General features: G+C 41.3%; 1 protein-coding gene across 3 annotated transcripts; it reads left to right on the forward strand.

Moving 5' to 3' along the window:
- Positions 1 to 508: 508 nt before the first annotated feature.
- LOC106612589 (serine/threonine-protein kinase ICK) lies at positions 509 to 13,681 on the forward strand. Of its 3 annotated transcripts, none has more exons than XM_014213909.3 (14): positions 509 to 606; positions 3,620 to 3,904; positions 5,369 to 5,423; positions 8,022 to 8,143; positions 8,292 to 8,371; positions 8,495 to 8,627; positions 10,306 to 10,477; positions 10,746 to 10,913; positions 11,193 to 11,540; positions 11,725 to 11,927; positions 12,003 to 12,163; positions 12,519 to 12,635; positions 12,781 to 12,888; positions 12,982 to 13,681. In XM_014213909.3, the coding sequence occupies exons 2-14, from the start codon at positions 3,804 to 3,806 to the stop codon at positions 13,134 to 13,136; spliced, it is 1,923 nt and encodes a 640-aa protein (XP_014069384.1). In that variant the 5' UTR covers positions 509 to 606; positions 3,620 to 3,803; the 3' UTR covers positions 13,137 to 13,681. The 3 variants fall into 3 exon arrangements, with proteins under 3 accessions (XP_014069384.1, XP_014069364.1, XP_014069359.1); XM_014213889.3 differs by lacking the exon at positions 509 to 606 and adding an exon at positions 1,721 to 1,857; XM_014213884.3 differs by lacking the exon at positions 509 to 606 and adding an exon at positions 1,728 to 1,861.
- The last annotated feature ends 141 nt before the right edge of the window (positions 13,682 to 13,822 follow it).

The following is a 13,822-nucleotide window of genomic DNA, read 5'->3' on the forward strand; positions in this document are numbered from 1 at the left end:
CATCTAATTTTGACTGTGACCTCTCCAGCTTGCTGACAATAAAGAGTGATTCATTTGATATTGACTTTGAGTGTCCCGCGAAAGAATTTCCAAAACAATTGGCATCTTCCAGGCTGTATCACAACCGGACGTGATTGGGAGTCCCATAGGGCGGCGCCGGGTTAGGGTTTGGCCGGGGTAGGCCGTCATTGTAAATAAGAATTCGTTCTTAACTGTCTTGCCTAGTTAAATAATAAAAATGTGACGATGGGCACCAATCAGAGAATGTTAGAGAACTATTATTTGTAACTGACACTGACTCTGTCCCGGTACCCCCTGTATATAGCCCCGCTATTGTTATTTACTGCAGCTCTTTAATTATTTGTTTTTATTATCTCTTAATTTTGGGGGGATTTTCTTAAAACTGCATTGTTGGTTAAGGGCTTGTAAGTAAACATTTCACTGTAAGGTACCTGTTGTATTTGGCGCATGTGAAAAATACATTTTGATTTGATTTAGGACCTTTGAAAGGAGTGATTACTGGGGTGGGGTGGAGCGACTGAAATGGAAGATTCGCTGTCTGTGACGCCCGCCGTTTGGTGCGACGCAGAACCTGTGGCGAACCTGGTAAAACTGAGAAGACACTGTCTGTCGTTATGAAGTAGAGTCTTTACATGACAAAGTCATGTTAGGATATGTCAGTTATTCTGTGACAGCTTTTGTGCCAAACCCACTAAGGTGTTTTAGATCCAAGCTTATGGTCAGGTTGCAGCAGTCTGTAGGAGGGAGATTCTGAGACGTGAGAAGTGTGCAGAAGGGCATGGGACAAAGGAATTTCTAGTATTGGTGGATGTGTGCCCGTGTTGCTGGGGATCAGAAGTGCCCGGTGTGAGGCAGGTTGAGGTTGACAGGGTGAGAGTAGAACAGACGTGTCCGATGCTGAGGCAGTGAAGAGAGTAGAGGATGATAGGTCAAGAGTGAGTAGTTGCTCTAGGCCAATACAGAGTGATACGAATTTGTGCTTCAGTAAGGTTGGCTTCTTAGCATTCATTGTCATGGTTATCAACTGTACTGCAGAAATGTTACATAAATCACAGAAGAGTTACAAGGTGTGTTGAACGAAAGACTCCCGTCTTTAGTATAAACAGTAGGCGTAGGGTTAGTTGGTGGTGCATTTTTTCCCTTTCCCTCTTTTTATTTTTGTCACAACATGTAATGTCATCGACCACACACTACCGTGGTGGCATGCACAAACAAAATGTTTGAATGCCATGATACCAAAGAAGAAGATCCTTTCTTAATAACCCATAGGAAGTCCCACCTACTACTTCAAAATGTTGAATGGCCTCAATGGCTCTGCCCATGCTAAATTGAGCTTTTGGACACTAGAGTCCTCTCATTATCTATGGCTCCAACAAGGTGTTGGTGTCAGAATAGAGTCAATGGTCAGAACAGAACAGAACAGAAGAGATGTTAGACTCCAGAGTGGTGCAGCGGTCTAAGGCACTGCATCTCAGTGCAAGAGGTGTCACTGCAGTCCCTGGTTTGAATCCAGGCTGCATCACATAGGGTGGTGCACAATTGACCCAGCGTCGTGTGGGGTAGGCCGTCATTGTAAATAAAAAAATCTGTTCTTGTCTAATTATTTAAATTAAAAAAATTGACAGGCTTCGTCATAAGTGGGAAGAACATCAATAGGGAAAGTCCAGTAGGTGGCGGTAATATAACATTGGTTGCCAAACACCACTGAAGAAGAATACGCAAATCTGCTACACCCTGCCTTGGTGGTCGCGCAGCTGTGATTTGTTGTGATGGGCCTATGTGAGGGTGGTTGACTATTGTAGTTCAGCGATGCTTTGTTCATCGAGTTGAAACAGAGTGGGTGAGCGTCTTTTACTCTTACTTTTTGTCATTATCAGCAGCAATCAAAGATTGATCGTGTGGCTAACGTGAGTTAGCTAGCTAGCTAACCAACGCGTTAACGTTAGCTCGCTGCAGCATTGTTTTGTTTCTTGTTGCAGCAGTAAGTTATTTAGCAGTACTGCTAACTATGTAAACATGACATTATGGTCAGAAATATTACCACAGTTTTTTTTTTTACACTTAATCTTATGCATGTCTTTTGGTAACGTTAGGTCACTAGTTAGCTAGTGATGACTTAGCTAGACTCAAAGTATGTACTCTTAATTAGTAGCGTCCTACCGACAGTTGCAGCCGCCTGTAGTTTTCAGTTGCAACTGGTTTCTGGCGGCCTTCTTCGCATAAACAGGTGTTCGGAGCATGGTAGATGGCTAATTACTGTAACACAGGTGGTCTGCCTCCGGTCTGTTAGTGTGGTAACACTAACCCTAGTAATTTAACCTTTCGTTTTTTATTTATTATTTCTCGCTGATATGGAAGATATTCCTTATGTTTCCAAACCGTACCGCAAGCGATGCGTGTTCACGTTTAGGAAACCGATGCCTTCATCTATAAGCGCTAGAGATGTTAACCTTTAACGAAAATACATTTGACCTTTCATGCTTAACAATTACGTTCATTTGCATACTTTTGTGGAATGACATTGGTGCATTTCGTTAGTGGTCATGTATCTTATTTATCACACGCGCCAGCAAAAAGAGCCGACTTAGTCATTGCCTAAAAAATAACAATTCAATAACAATTCTAAATGCAATCATGTGTTTAACTGGCCACGATTAAAAATAGTATTTTTTATTTATCCATCTCCACTCGTAATTAAAGCGCGCCTCCATTTGCCATTCGAGTGCATAGACTATAGTCAACGGTAGGCAGGCTGTGTCACCCACCACTATGCAATGTGAGTTTGAGGCTTTTTTTTTTTTACTTTACTTAAAATAATGTTTTATCCTGATTCAAAGTAGCCTTGCCAAAATCCATCCACAGAAACGTGGAGGCAATTATTTTAGAGACTGTTATGCCTTTAACCAGCATTTCTCTCCTGTTTTATTGGTTTTCATGTCAACTTTCTTTCGTTGTCCAGAAGCTAAAAGCACAATCCTAGTCATATTAGCAACTAACGTTAATCCTAGTCATATTAGCAACTAATCATGGTTGTTGCTATTAGATGCCCCCTCGTTCAAAATGTCTAACAGATTTTCATCTCTGACACATGGAACCGCTCACATTAGATGCGCTGTTTAGAACGGTGTTTTCCCGCGAATTGCCTTTTGGCAAATGTTTGAAAATTACGTTTTATTAGCTTCTATTAGCTTGCATGCTCAACAGTAGGCTATATCATTTTGACTCTAAGATGATATACTTGCTATTGATGCAAGTTTCCATTAAGCTCTTAATTTAAATTGTCCGTTCCTTGTATGCATGCATAGTATTTTCTGGGTAAAAAATATTTGTTGACCGGTTAAGGTTACTGATGGTCAGATAGTCGGCAGCAAAATTGACCGAAATTTGCATCCCTAAATTAGGTGCTAAAGGTAGTTAGCATCTATGAGTAGGGTAGGCTAAACGAGTACTACTGTCTGTTTTAGATAAATTGTGTAACGTGCATTCAATTACAAACTCTGTCACAGATTCCTTGTATTGTTTAAAACTAACCAAGTGTATATTTTTCCTCTGCTGGTTTTATGGCTTCCTCTAATGACATCCCATCCCTTTTCCTCAGGAAGAGGCAAGAAGCCCATGACAACATGAGTCCTGCAGCTGTGCCTGTGGTCCACTGCTGTTGTCACAGGAAAATCTGGTTACACTCAACAGATGCAGGGGGCTTCAAGCCTGCCACCTCTGTGTTCCTCCTGCCCATAGTGATCTGATCTTCCCCTAGGCAATGGCGAGGAGAGGGCAGCGCCATGAATAGATACACCACTCTCAGGCAGCTCGGGGATGGCACCTACGGCTCAGTCATCCTCGGCCGCAGCCTGGAATCAGGGGAACTAGTCGCCATTAAGAAGTGAGTGTAGGGCACATTGTCATTGAAATATTATTATTATTATGAAAAAATATGTCTGATCTCTGTGCCTATCCAGTTCATCCTTGCAGGGTTGGTAGCTAGTGTAGGCTACATATTATCCTCTGGTAGCTAAATTGTAGGGCTTTAGCCTACAAGTGGTTGTAGCTGCTAAGCTGTGTAGTAAAATGAGCTGCCAGTGCCTGTGGGATTTGCTAGGAATGGCATTAGCAGGTGGCCACTCCCATAGTATATGTGGTTAAGCTGACAGCTGGCTAAACAGATGTGTAGACAAATAAAAGTGCACGGATGACTGACAGGCCCACACATTTAGCTGATAAAAAAGGCATATCTTAGTGGGTACGGTACCTTTGGGCGGCACCATAAAAGCCACTGGATTCTATTTATAGCTTTGACAGGAAGTGTGTGGGTCAGCCGCAGACGAGCAGCATAAATCCAAGCTAATAAATCAATGGCTAGTATGACATTACTATCTGTTCCAGCTGGCGGATAGCTGTTGATATGTAGGTAGTGTTAAGGGTAAGCAGCAAATTTTCGACCATGGCGCAAAACATTTATTTAATTTAACAGAGCATTTTCTAAATTCCAATGAACCACCTACAACTAGCCATGGAAGTTTAGAAGACAGCGGTGGCTTCCAAGTTGGGAATTGAGAAAGTAGCCTATTGCCAAGTAAAGGTTGGTTGTAAAGCAACGCTACTGTACCTGTAGACTGTCATTGCGCTAACGCTAGTTAGGATTGGCTCGCGACACTTCCACTAACTTCCTTCATACCCATACATGCAGAGATATAAAAATGTTATCCACAAGTTTGTCTGACTCTGGACAGGTAGAACATGCCAGAATCATGCAGTATCCCTCACTACCAACCTATCAGCGGCTATCTGCCAGCTGGAACAGATAATGTCGGACTAGCCATTATTAGCTGCGTAAATCCATGATGTTGGTGGTTTCTCTGTCTTGAGATTGAAATAGAGAAGGCCTACATGTTATGAACCTGTTTGGTGTTTTCAATCATATATTTTACGCACTAAGTATTCATCTCTTATGAATCAAACTTCTTATATCAATTAAGAGTCCCAGTATGTTTTATAATAAAAAGGATCTATGATGTCTGTCCTTTTTATTAAAAGGATAATAAAGGCATTTGACAATGAAGCCCTTTATCTACTTCCCTGGAGTAAGATGAACTTGTGGATACCAGTTTTATTTCCCAAGGAAGTTGCTAAGTAGTGTTAGCACTATTGCTGGTAGATACCTTATACTTCCAGTCATTGCTCTAATGCTAGTTAGCATTGGCTTGCAAAACTTCCTTCATACTGGATGCAGAGACATGAAAATGGTATCCATTAGTTCTTCTGACTCTGGGAAAGTAGATAAAGGGCTTCATTGCCAAAATGTCCCTTTAAGTTAAGCTAATTGTGAATGATTGCAAATTTGTTTCAGAATGAAGAGAAAGTTCTACTCATGGGAAGAATGCATGAATCTTCGTGAGGTTATAGTAAGTGCTCCTTTCCAGATATGATGCTTGTGGGTAAAATGCTCAATCTATTGATTCCAAAACATGGAAACATAATAAATACAACCTACCACAGCTGTTGACTGTTTCACCTGTTACAGTTTTTGTATGACTATTTAAATTCCCGCTCAGAACCACAGAAACCAGCACAAATAATCTAGAAGGTGATTCTTCTGTGTACTGCCCTTGGATTTGAACTCTAGATCCTGTGCCAGACATTCATTCCTTACTTTAGAGCTTGGTACCAAAGAAGCATAGGAGCATATTAGAATAATCCAGCCCCTGTGGGATCTTAGTTGGAATGTCAGCTGTAAATAGCATGTGCCACCACCAAGACCCATAATGACTTTCCCTTCTACTAAGAAAATATGGCATGCTGAAAGTTGCCTCCATACTTTCCAGTGCATGGGAAAACTGAGTCCTGCTTCACCCGTTTACTGTGACTTGTATTTATTATGGATCCCAATTAGCTTCTGCCAAGGCAGCAGCTACTCTTCCTGGGGTCCAGCAAAATTAAGGCAGTTTATACAATTTTAAAAACATTACAATACATTCACAGATTTCACAACCCACTGTGTGTCCTCAGGCCCCTACTCTACCACATATCTACAGTACTAAATCCATGTGTATGTTATTGTGTGTGTGCATGAGGCCGTGCCGATGTTTGTTGCTTCACAGTCCCTGCTGTTCCATAAGGTGTTTTTACCTTTTTTTAATCTGTTTTTAAATCTAATTTTACTGCTTGCATCAGTTACTAGAGTTCCATGTAATCATGGCTCTATGTAGTACTGTGCGCCTCCCATAGTCTGTTCTGGACTGTGAAGAGACCTCTTGTGACATGTCTTGTGGGGTATGCATGGGTTTCTGAGCTGTGTGCCAGTAGTTCAGACAGCTCAGTGCATTCAACATGTCAATACCTCTCATGAATACAAGTAGTGATGAAGTCAATCTCTCCTCCACTTTGAGCCAGGAGAGGTTGACACGCATATTATTAATATTATTGCTCTGTGTACATCCAAGGGCCAGCCGTGCAGCCCTGTTCTGAGCCAATTGCAATTTTCCTAAGTCGTTTTTTGTGGCTCCTGACCACACGACTGAACAGTAGTTAAGGTGTGACAAGTAGGGCCTGTAGGATCTGCGTTGTTGATAGTGTTGTTAAGAATGCAGAGCTGCACTTTATTATGGACATACCTCTCCCCATCTTAGCTACTGTTGTATCAATATGTTTTGACCATGACAGTTTACAATCCAGGGTTACTCCAAGCAGTTTAGTCATCTCAATTTCCACATTATTAATTACAAGATTTAGTTTAGGGTTTAGTGAATGATTTGTCCCAAATAAAATGCTTTTCGGTTTAGAAATATTTAGGGCTAACTTATTCCTTGCCACCCATTCTGAAACTAACTGCAGCTCTTTGTTAAGTGTCGCTGTCATTTCAGTTGCTGTTGTAACTGACGTGTATAGTGTTGTCATCTGCCTACATAGACACTGGCTTTACCAAAGTCAGTGGCATGTCATTAGTAAAAATTGAAAAAGCAAGGTGCCTAAACAGCTACTCTGGGGATTTCCTGATTCTATCTGGATTATGTTTGAGAGACTTCCATTAAAGAACACCCTCTGTGTTCTGTTAGACAAGTAACTGTTTATCCACATCAAAGCTGGGGGTGTAAAGCCATAACACAAGTTTTTCCAGCAGCAGACTATGATCAATAACGTCAAAAGCTGCACTGAAGTCTAACAAGACAGCCCACACAATCTTTTTTTCATCAATTTCTCTCAGCCAATCATCAGTCATCTGTCTAAGTTCTGTGCTTGTTGAGTGTCCTTCCCTATAAGCTTACTGAAAGTCTGTTGTCAGTTTGTTTACTGTGAAATAGCATTGTATCTGGTCAAACAACACCATTTTCCCCCCAGAAGTTTACTAAGGGTTGGTAACAGGCTGCTTGGTCGGCTATTTGAGCCAGTGAAGGGGGCTTTACTATTCTTGGGTAGTGGAATGACTTTATCTTCCCTCCAGGCCTGAGGGCACATACTTTCTAGTAGGCTTAAATTGAAGATGTGGCAATATCGTGTGTTATTATCCTCAGTCATTTTCCATCTAGATTGTCAGACCCTGGTGGCTTGTCATTGTTGATCTGCCCTGGTTTGCTTAAAACATTGTTTATGCTTTTTAATCACTAATGGCTGCACTTTTAGAAATACCAGTTGTCTCCCACACTGTACCCAAGATGATATACAGGTTATTATATATCTTTTTTAAATTTTACCTTTCATTTATCCAGGTGAGTCGATTTAAGAACAAATTCTTATTTAGAATGACATCCTGGCCAGTGACCACTGGGAAGTGCTTTGATTGTCAAACCATGTTTTGATTTTGAACAAAAATGTTTTGATTTTGAACAAAAATGTTTTGTTGTATGGCAGGTTTAAGGGTGTGGCCTTGAATGTGTTAACGTTTTATGTATCGAAGTCTTACATGGAGTGTTGCAGAGCTGTTTTTGATGATATACAGATTGAGGTGATTTCTTTATGCCTGTTCTTGATTGCTGAGGTACCATCTAATTTGTTCGTTCTTTCAGTCCTTGAAGAAACTCAACCATGCAAATGTGGTCAAACTCAAGGAGGTTATACGGGAAAATGACCACTTGTACTTTGTGTTTGAATACATGAAGGAGAACTTGTATCAACTAATGAAAGACAGGTAAATAACTTTATTTTTATTTTTTTATTTTTTATCATAGCCTAAATATAGGCAATTTGAAATGGGTTCAATGCTTTGGATACATTTTCTCAGTATGTCAGTAGGTCAAAATCATGCCTCATGTATTGTTATTTGTATCATGTTACAGGTCTCGGCTGTTCCCTGAATCTGCTGTGCGAAATATTATGTTCCAGATACTGCAGGGATTAGCATTTATTCATAAGCATGGTATGATCCACTGTATACTTATCAGAACGATACACTAGCATGGAGATGTTTTTTAGTTGCACATTTTCTATAAATGAGGTACACTTGTTACTTTGTATGCTCACTGTATGATTTTGCCCTCAGGATTTTTTCACAGGGATATGAAACCTGAGAACCTTCTGTGCATGGGACCAGAGCTGGTGAAAATAGCTGACTTTGGGCTTGCCCGTGAGATAAGATCTCGGCCGCCGTACACAGACTATGTTTCAACAAGATGGTTAGTTTTGTTACCTCCATATGATGTGTCTGACACCATTTTGTGATTGATCAGTAAGACAGAACTTGATCCATCTGAATTTATTGGTCTCCTTTTCTGTCAGCTTGTGACATGATTCCTCTTGTATTTTCTCTCATGTGGAGCATCAACCAGCCTATAAAGCCTTTCTTCCTTCCTTGTGTTGAGACCTTAGATTGCTGCTCTATGTACAGTCATTGAACACTGTTCACTTTAATGTTTACGTAATGTCTATTATTCTAAAATTGTTTCTGTAGTTAGACAAAGATATAAGATTAGCATTCCTGCAACATTATACTGTTTGAATTTGATTTAAACCAATTCATTATTCACTTTATGTACAGTGCATTTGGAAAGTATTCAGACCCCTTGACATTTTTCACATTTTGTTACGGTACAGCCTTATTGTAAAATGTATTAAATAGATTTTTTTCCGCCATTAACCTACACACAATACCCACCAAGAACACGGTGGCCTCCCTCATTCTTAAATGGAAGAAGTTTAGACCCGACCAAGACTCTTCCTAGAGCTGAGTAATAGAGTTCCTCTGTGGAGGTGGTTGTCCTTCTGGAAGGTTCTCCCATCTCTGCAGCCCTCCATCAATCAGGCCTTTATGGCAGTGGCCAGATGGAAGCCACTCCTCAAACAAGATTCTCTGGTCTGATGAAACCAAGATTGAACGCTTTGGGCGGCCGAGGCCAAGTGTCACGTCTGGTGGAAACCCGGCACCATCCCTACGGTGATACATGGTGATGGCAGCATGTTGTGGGGATGTTTTTCAGCGATAGTGACTGGGAGACTAGTCAGGATCGAGGGAAAGATGAACAGATCAAAGTACAGAGATCCTTGATGAAAACCTGCTCCAGAGTTCTCAGGACCTCAGACTGGGGCGAAGGTTCACCTTCCAACGGTACAACGACCCTAAGCACACAGCCAAGACAATGCAGGAGTGGCCTCGGGACAAGTTTCTGAATGTCCTTGAGTGGCCCAGCCAGAGCCCGGATTTGAAACCAATTTAACATCTCTGGAGAGACCTGGCAGAGCTTGAGAGGAACTGCTGAGAAGAATGGGAGAAACTCCCCAAATAAAGGTGTGCCAAGCTTGTAGCGTCATACCAAAGAAGACTCAAGGCTATAATCGCTGCTAAAGGTGCTTCAACAAAGTACTGAGGAAAGGGTCTGAATACTTATGTAAATGTAATATTTCAATTTTTTTATGAATTTGCAACAATTTCTAACGACCTGTTTTTGCTTTGTCATTATGGTGTATTGTGTGTAGATTGAGGGGGGGGAAAAAACATTTAATCAATTTTAAAACAAAGCTGTAACGTAACAAAATGTGGAAAAAGTCAAGGTGTCTGAATACTTTCTGAATGCACTGTACATACAGTATTCTCAATATGGATCATCCTATATAACTACTGCTGTACATAACTTTTTCCCTATTTGTCTATACATCCCAAGTATATCCCGGACACTGACATTGCTAGTTCTGATATTTGTTTCTTCTTTTTTGGGGGGAGGGGGGGATTATTTGTGTATTACTGTGGTTCTGTTAGACATTTACTGTGTTGCTGGAGTTAGGAACAAAGGCATTTCCCTTTACCTGCTTTAACATCTGCTAATCTGTGTATGAGACAAACTTTGATTTGATCTCCAGGTACAGAGCTCCAGAGGTGCTGCTGAGGTCCACCTCCTACAGCTCTCCTATAGACCAGTGGGCTGTTGGCTGCATTATGGCAGAGCTCTACACCCTCAGGCCTCTGTTCCCAGGCTCCAGTGAAGTGGACACCATCTTCAAAATTTGCCAAGTCTTGGGAACTCCAAAGAAGGTAGCCTTCTTCTCTGGGGCTGTTAGATCCAGTATATCAACCTGATTATAAGCTATACTGTCCTCACATCTTCATGTAGAATGTCTCACGGTGTTAAATGCATAAATCAAACCTCACTGAAGATGTGATTGGTCTTGTGTGACATGCTTTTGAAATTAAACTTTTTCCCACAATTTTTGTCATAACATTTTTTAAATGATCTGTTTTATTTCTGTATGGTGAAATTGAAGCAGTTCAATAATAATTGTTTTTAATCCACTTCCTCTAGAATGACTGGCCAGAGGGCTTCCAGTTGTCGGTAGCCATGAATTTCCGCTGGCCTCAATGTGTCCCCAGTAATCTGAGGAGTCTGATCCCCAACGCCAGTACTGAGGCCATCCACCTCATGAGAGACCTACTCCAGTGGGACCCTAAGAAGAGGCCAGCCTCTGCACAGGTAGCTAACCCTGGCTGGGGCATATCTCTGTTAAAACTGTACTAAAATAAATGTTGAGAATGGATACATATGAACATGCATGCATCCGTAGAATAGTTATTTTAACATCCACCAATAGACTGGTGAATACTGAAATAAATAATAGATCTACAGCTGTGTTAGCTTGTGCATAGCTAAACAATTTTAGATATTCTAACATTTAATGGCATGTTGGCTGATTAATATGTCCTGCTTAGGGCTGAATGGAAACCAATCAATCATTTTATTCTCCATTTGCAGGCCCTCAGGTACTCGTACTTCTACGTGGGTCAGGCGTTGGGCACTCCTCAGCAGATCCTGGAGCAGGGCAGGCCTCAGCCTGGTCCTCTACCTCCACAACCATCACAGCAGCAACAACCACTGCTGCTCAAACCAGTGCCCCCTCCCCAGTCAGTGCCCCCAAATCCACATTTCACCTCGTCCAGGCCCCTGCAAGAGATCGAGGGAGCCCCCACCCTGGTTCCATTATACCAGAGGCACACAGAGCTGCTGCGAGAGCAGCCCAACCGCATTGTGAAGCAGGAGGAGACTGCGAGAGTCCCACAGACCCGTTTACCTTACATTGTTGATAAGAGCTTGCAGAGCCAGGTGAGTTTGCGGTCATCAACCAGGGCTAGCTGAGCACGAATGCTTGTCATCAGTGTAATCATGTCATTAGATGTTAGAATACCTTGTTAAATTCATCCAAAATTCAATGGCTAGGCATGCAAAGTTGATGAAATGTAATTGAACCATTTTGCTTCTTTGTTAATACACCATTTCCTTTTTCCAGTTGACCCAGGAGGCTGAAAATGCCAACTTCTTAAGCTATCAGGTGAAACCTAAGGGTGGAGGACGCCGGCGATGGGGCCACGGCTCAGGCCTTTTAAAGGGTGACGGCTGGGATGACTTTGAGGACACAGAGTTGACCTCTCTAAGTGTTCTGTGCAAAACAAACTTTCCTTCTGAAAAACGAAGAGAGGAGACGTTGAGCAGGTGAGACTGTCCCCATGTGATATCAGTTTGATATTTTCAGATAAAGGCTTTATGTATTTCTGCTTTGTCTTTCAGGTACGGAAATGTTTTGGATTTCAGCAACCCCAAAGGTAAGGGGCAGGTGTCGACAGGTGACAATGCACCTTTGAATCTGAACAAGGCCATGTCCTACCAGGAGCCTTTGAGGACAGCCTCTGCCAAACAGCATTACTTGAAGCAGTCAAGATATCTACCAGGTAGAAAATATAAAAACATTACCTTCTTTACAAATTCATATTTTCAGTAAGGAACGTCTAGTTACTGTTTGTATATCATAAAATTGGCCACTCATTCGGCATTGAGCCTTTTTTATCAGTAAACTTTGAACTCGGTTTATTTGCCATTTGTCTACGAAATCAGAGACATAAAATCTGGGTGAAACTACATTATTTTCATCACTTGATTTATCAATGATAATCTAAGGATTGGTTAATGTTGCTGAGTCATGATGATTTAGCCTTGTTGAGCCGCAAGGGGCAGCTTGTTGTGAATTAAGTTACATTGCAAACTTTCTCAACTTCTACTTCCTAATCTCTCCTATCTCACCCGCAGGTTTAAGTACCAAAAAAAATATGGCAATAAATTCCAACAAAGACTACAGTGAAAGCAACCTCTGGGGCAGCAGCAGTATTCCTGTAGGAGGGACGTTTCCTAGCAGAAACACTCATGGTAACGTTTTGGGTTGGGACCAACGTCCTGGCACCTGTCACCTTACTAAACAGAGGGCTGTGGTATAAGCTAAGGTGATGTCTGTCTATGTGTTTACAGTAAAAATGTAACTTGAATGTCCTTTTCTTTGATGGCCCAATCGCAGGTTCAAATACACTTCCAAGTGGATATGTACCATCCTATTTCAAAAAAGAGGTTGACTCTGCCGGCCAAAGAGTGCAACTTGGACCGATAGGGGACTCAACAGCATCAAGTGAGTGATCTTTGTAGTCTCAATGCCCAGTTGTCAATCCAGGTTTAGTGCTGTGTAGTAATGTAATAATGTGGCTTGTCCCTGCTGTCACAGATTATGCAACCTGGAGGTCGTCAAGCAGAAGTCAGATGGGTGCCTCATCCTATGTGCCGTCACCCACCAAGACTACACCTGGCCTACGGTCTCGCCCCCCAGTTCAGGCCATCCATGGGCGCACAGACTGGTCTGCCAAATATGGACACCGCTAGTGGCCTCTTTGGGGCACTTGTGTTATGGCCTGGTACAGATGTCTGTATTCCTGATTTCTCTTTTCCCTATAAAAGGAAAACATCAGTTTTTCATATCAAAGTATGTATGTGTTATACAGCAATAACATTGGTTTTGTATTATTCTGTGTATATATTGTTCAATGTACAACCTTTCCAATGTATGTGTATTATATGGCGAAATGCACTCAGCAAAAAGTTGGTGTTATCACATGCAATAGATTATTTTGAGATTTTGTTTGTGACAAATTCCCTACCAGGTTTGTTTATTGCATAGCTTTCTCACCCCCTTTGTTGCCTTTGTAGAATGTTTGTTCCATAGATTTTGTAAAACGCCTCCATGATGTTTAAATTACCTATCCAGTCTTTATGCATTTTATATTTCAAATATCACTGTGATATTTTGGCTGAACCCTGTTTTTATGTTGCCGATTTGTCTTGTTTTTTTGTAGTTTTAATATATTTTTCTTGGTGCTTTCTTTCATGAGACATTCTGTAATGCAATACAGGAACACACTTATATTTGATGCATTCTTTTAGATTTTTTTTCTCTAAAACAACTATTGAATTACATGGCTCTTTTTTTATTGAGAGAGAGGCCCTACTGTTGACTTGGTTTATCTGCTGGGCCAAATTGTACAAACATATATAACTGCCAGTTACCAAAT

The sequence above is a fragment of the Salmo salar genome, chromosome 01 (assembly GCF_965601325.2).
Source record: "Salmo salar chromosome 01, fSalSal1, whole genome shotgun sequence".
In the NCBI taxonomy this organism is placed as follows: Eukaryota; Metazoa; Chordata; class Actinopteri; order Salmoniformes; family Salmonidae; genus Salmo; species Salmo salar.

Excerpts from the sequence above, each read along its gene's own strand:
- LOC106612589 (XM_014213909.3), top strand. The coding sequence starts at position 3,804 with ATGAATAGATACACCACTCTCAGGCAGCTCGGGGATGGCACCTACGGC. Across the intron at positions 8,372-8,494 it reads AGCATTTATTCATAAGCATG|GATTTTTTCACAGGGATATG; the intron begins GTATGATCCACT and ends TTTTGCCCTCAG. Across the intron at positions 12,636-12,780 it reads TCCTAGCAGAAACACTCATG|GTTCAAATACACTTCCAAGT; the intron begins GTAACGTTTTGG and ends GCCCAATCGCAG.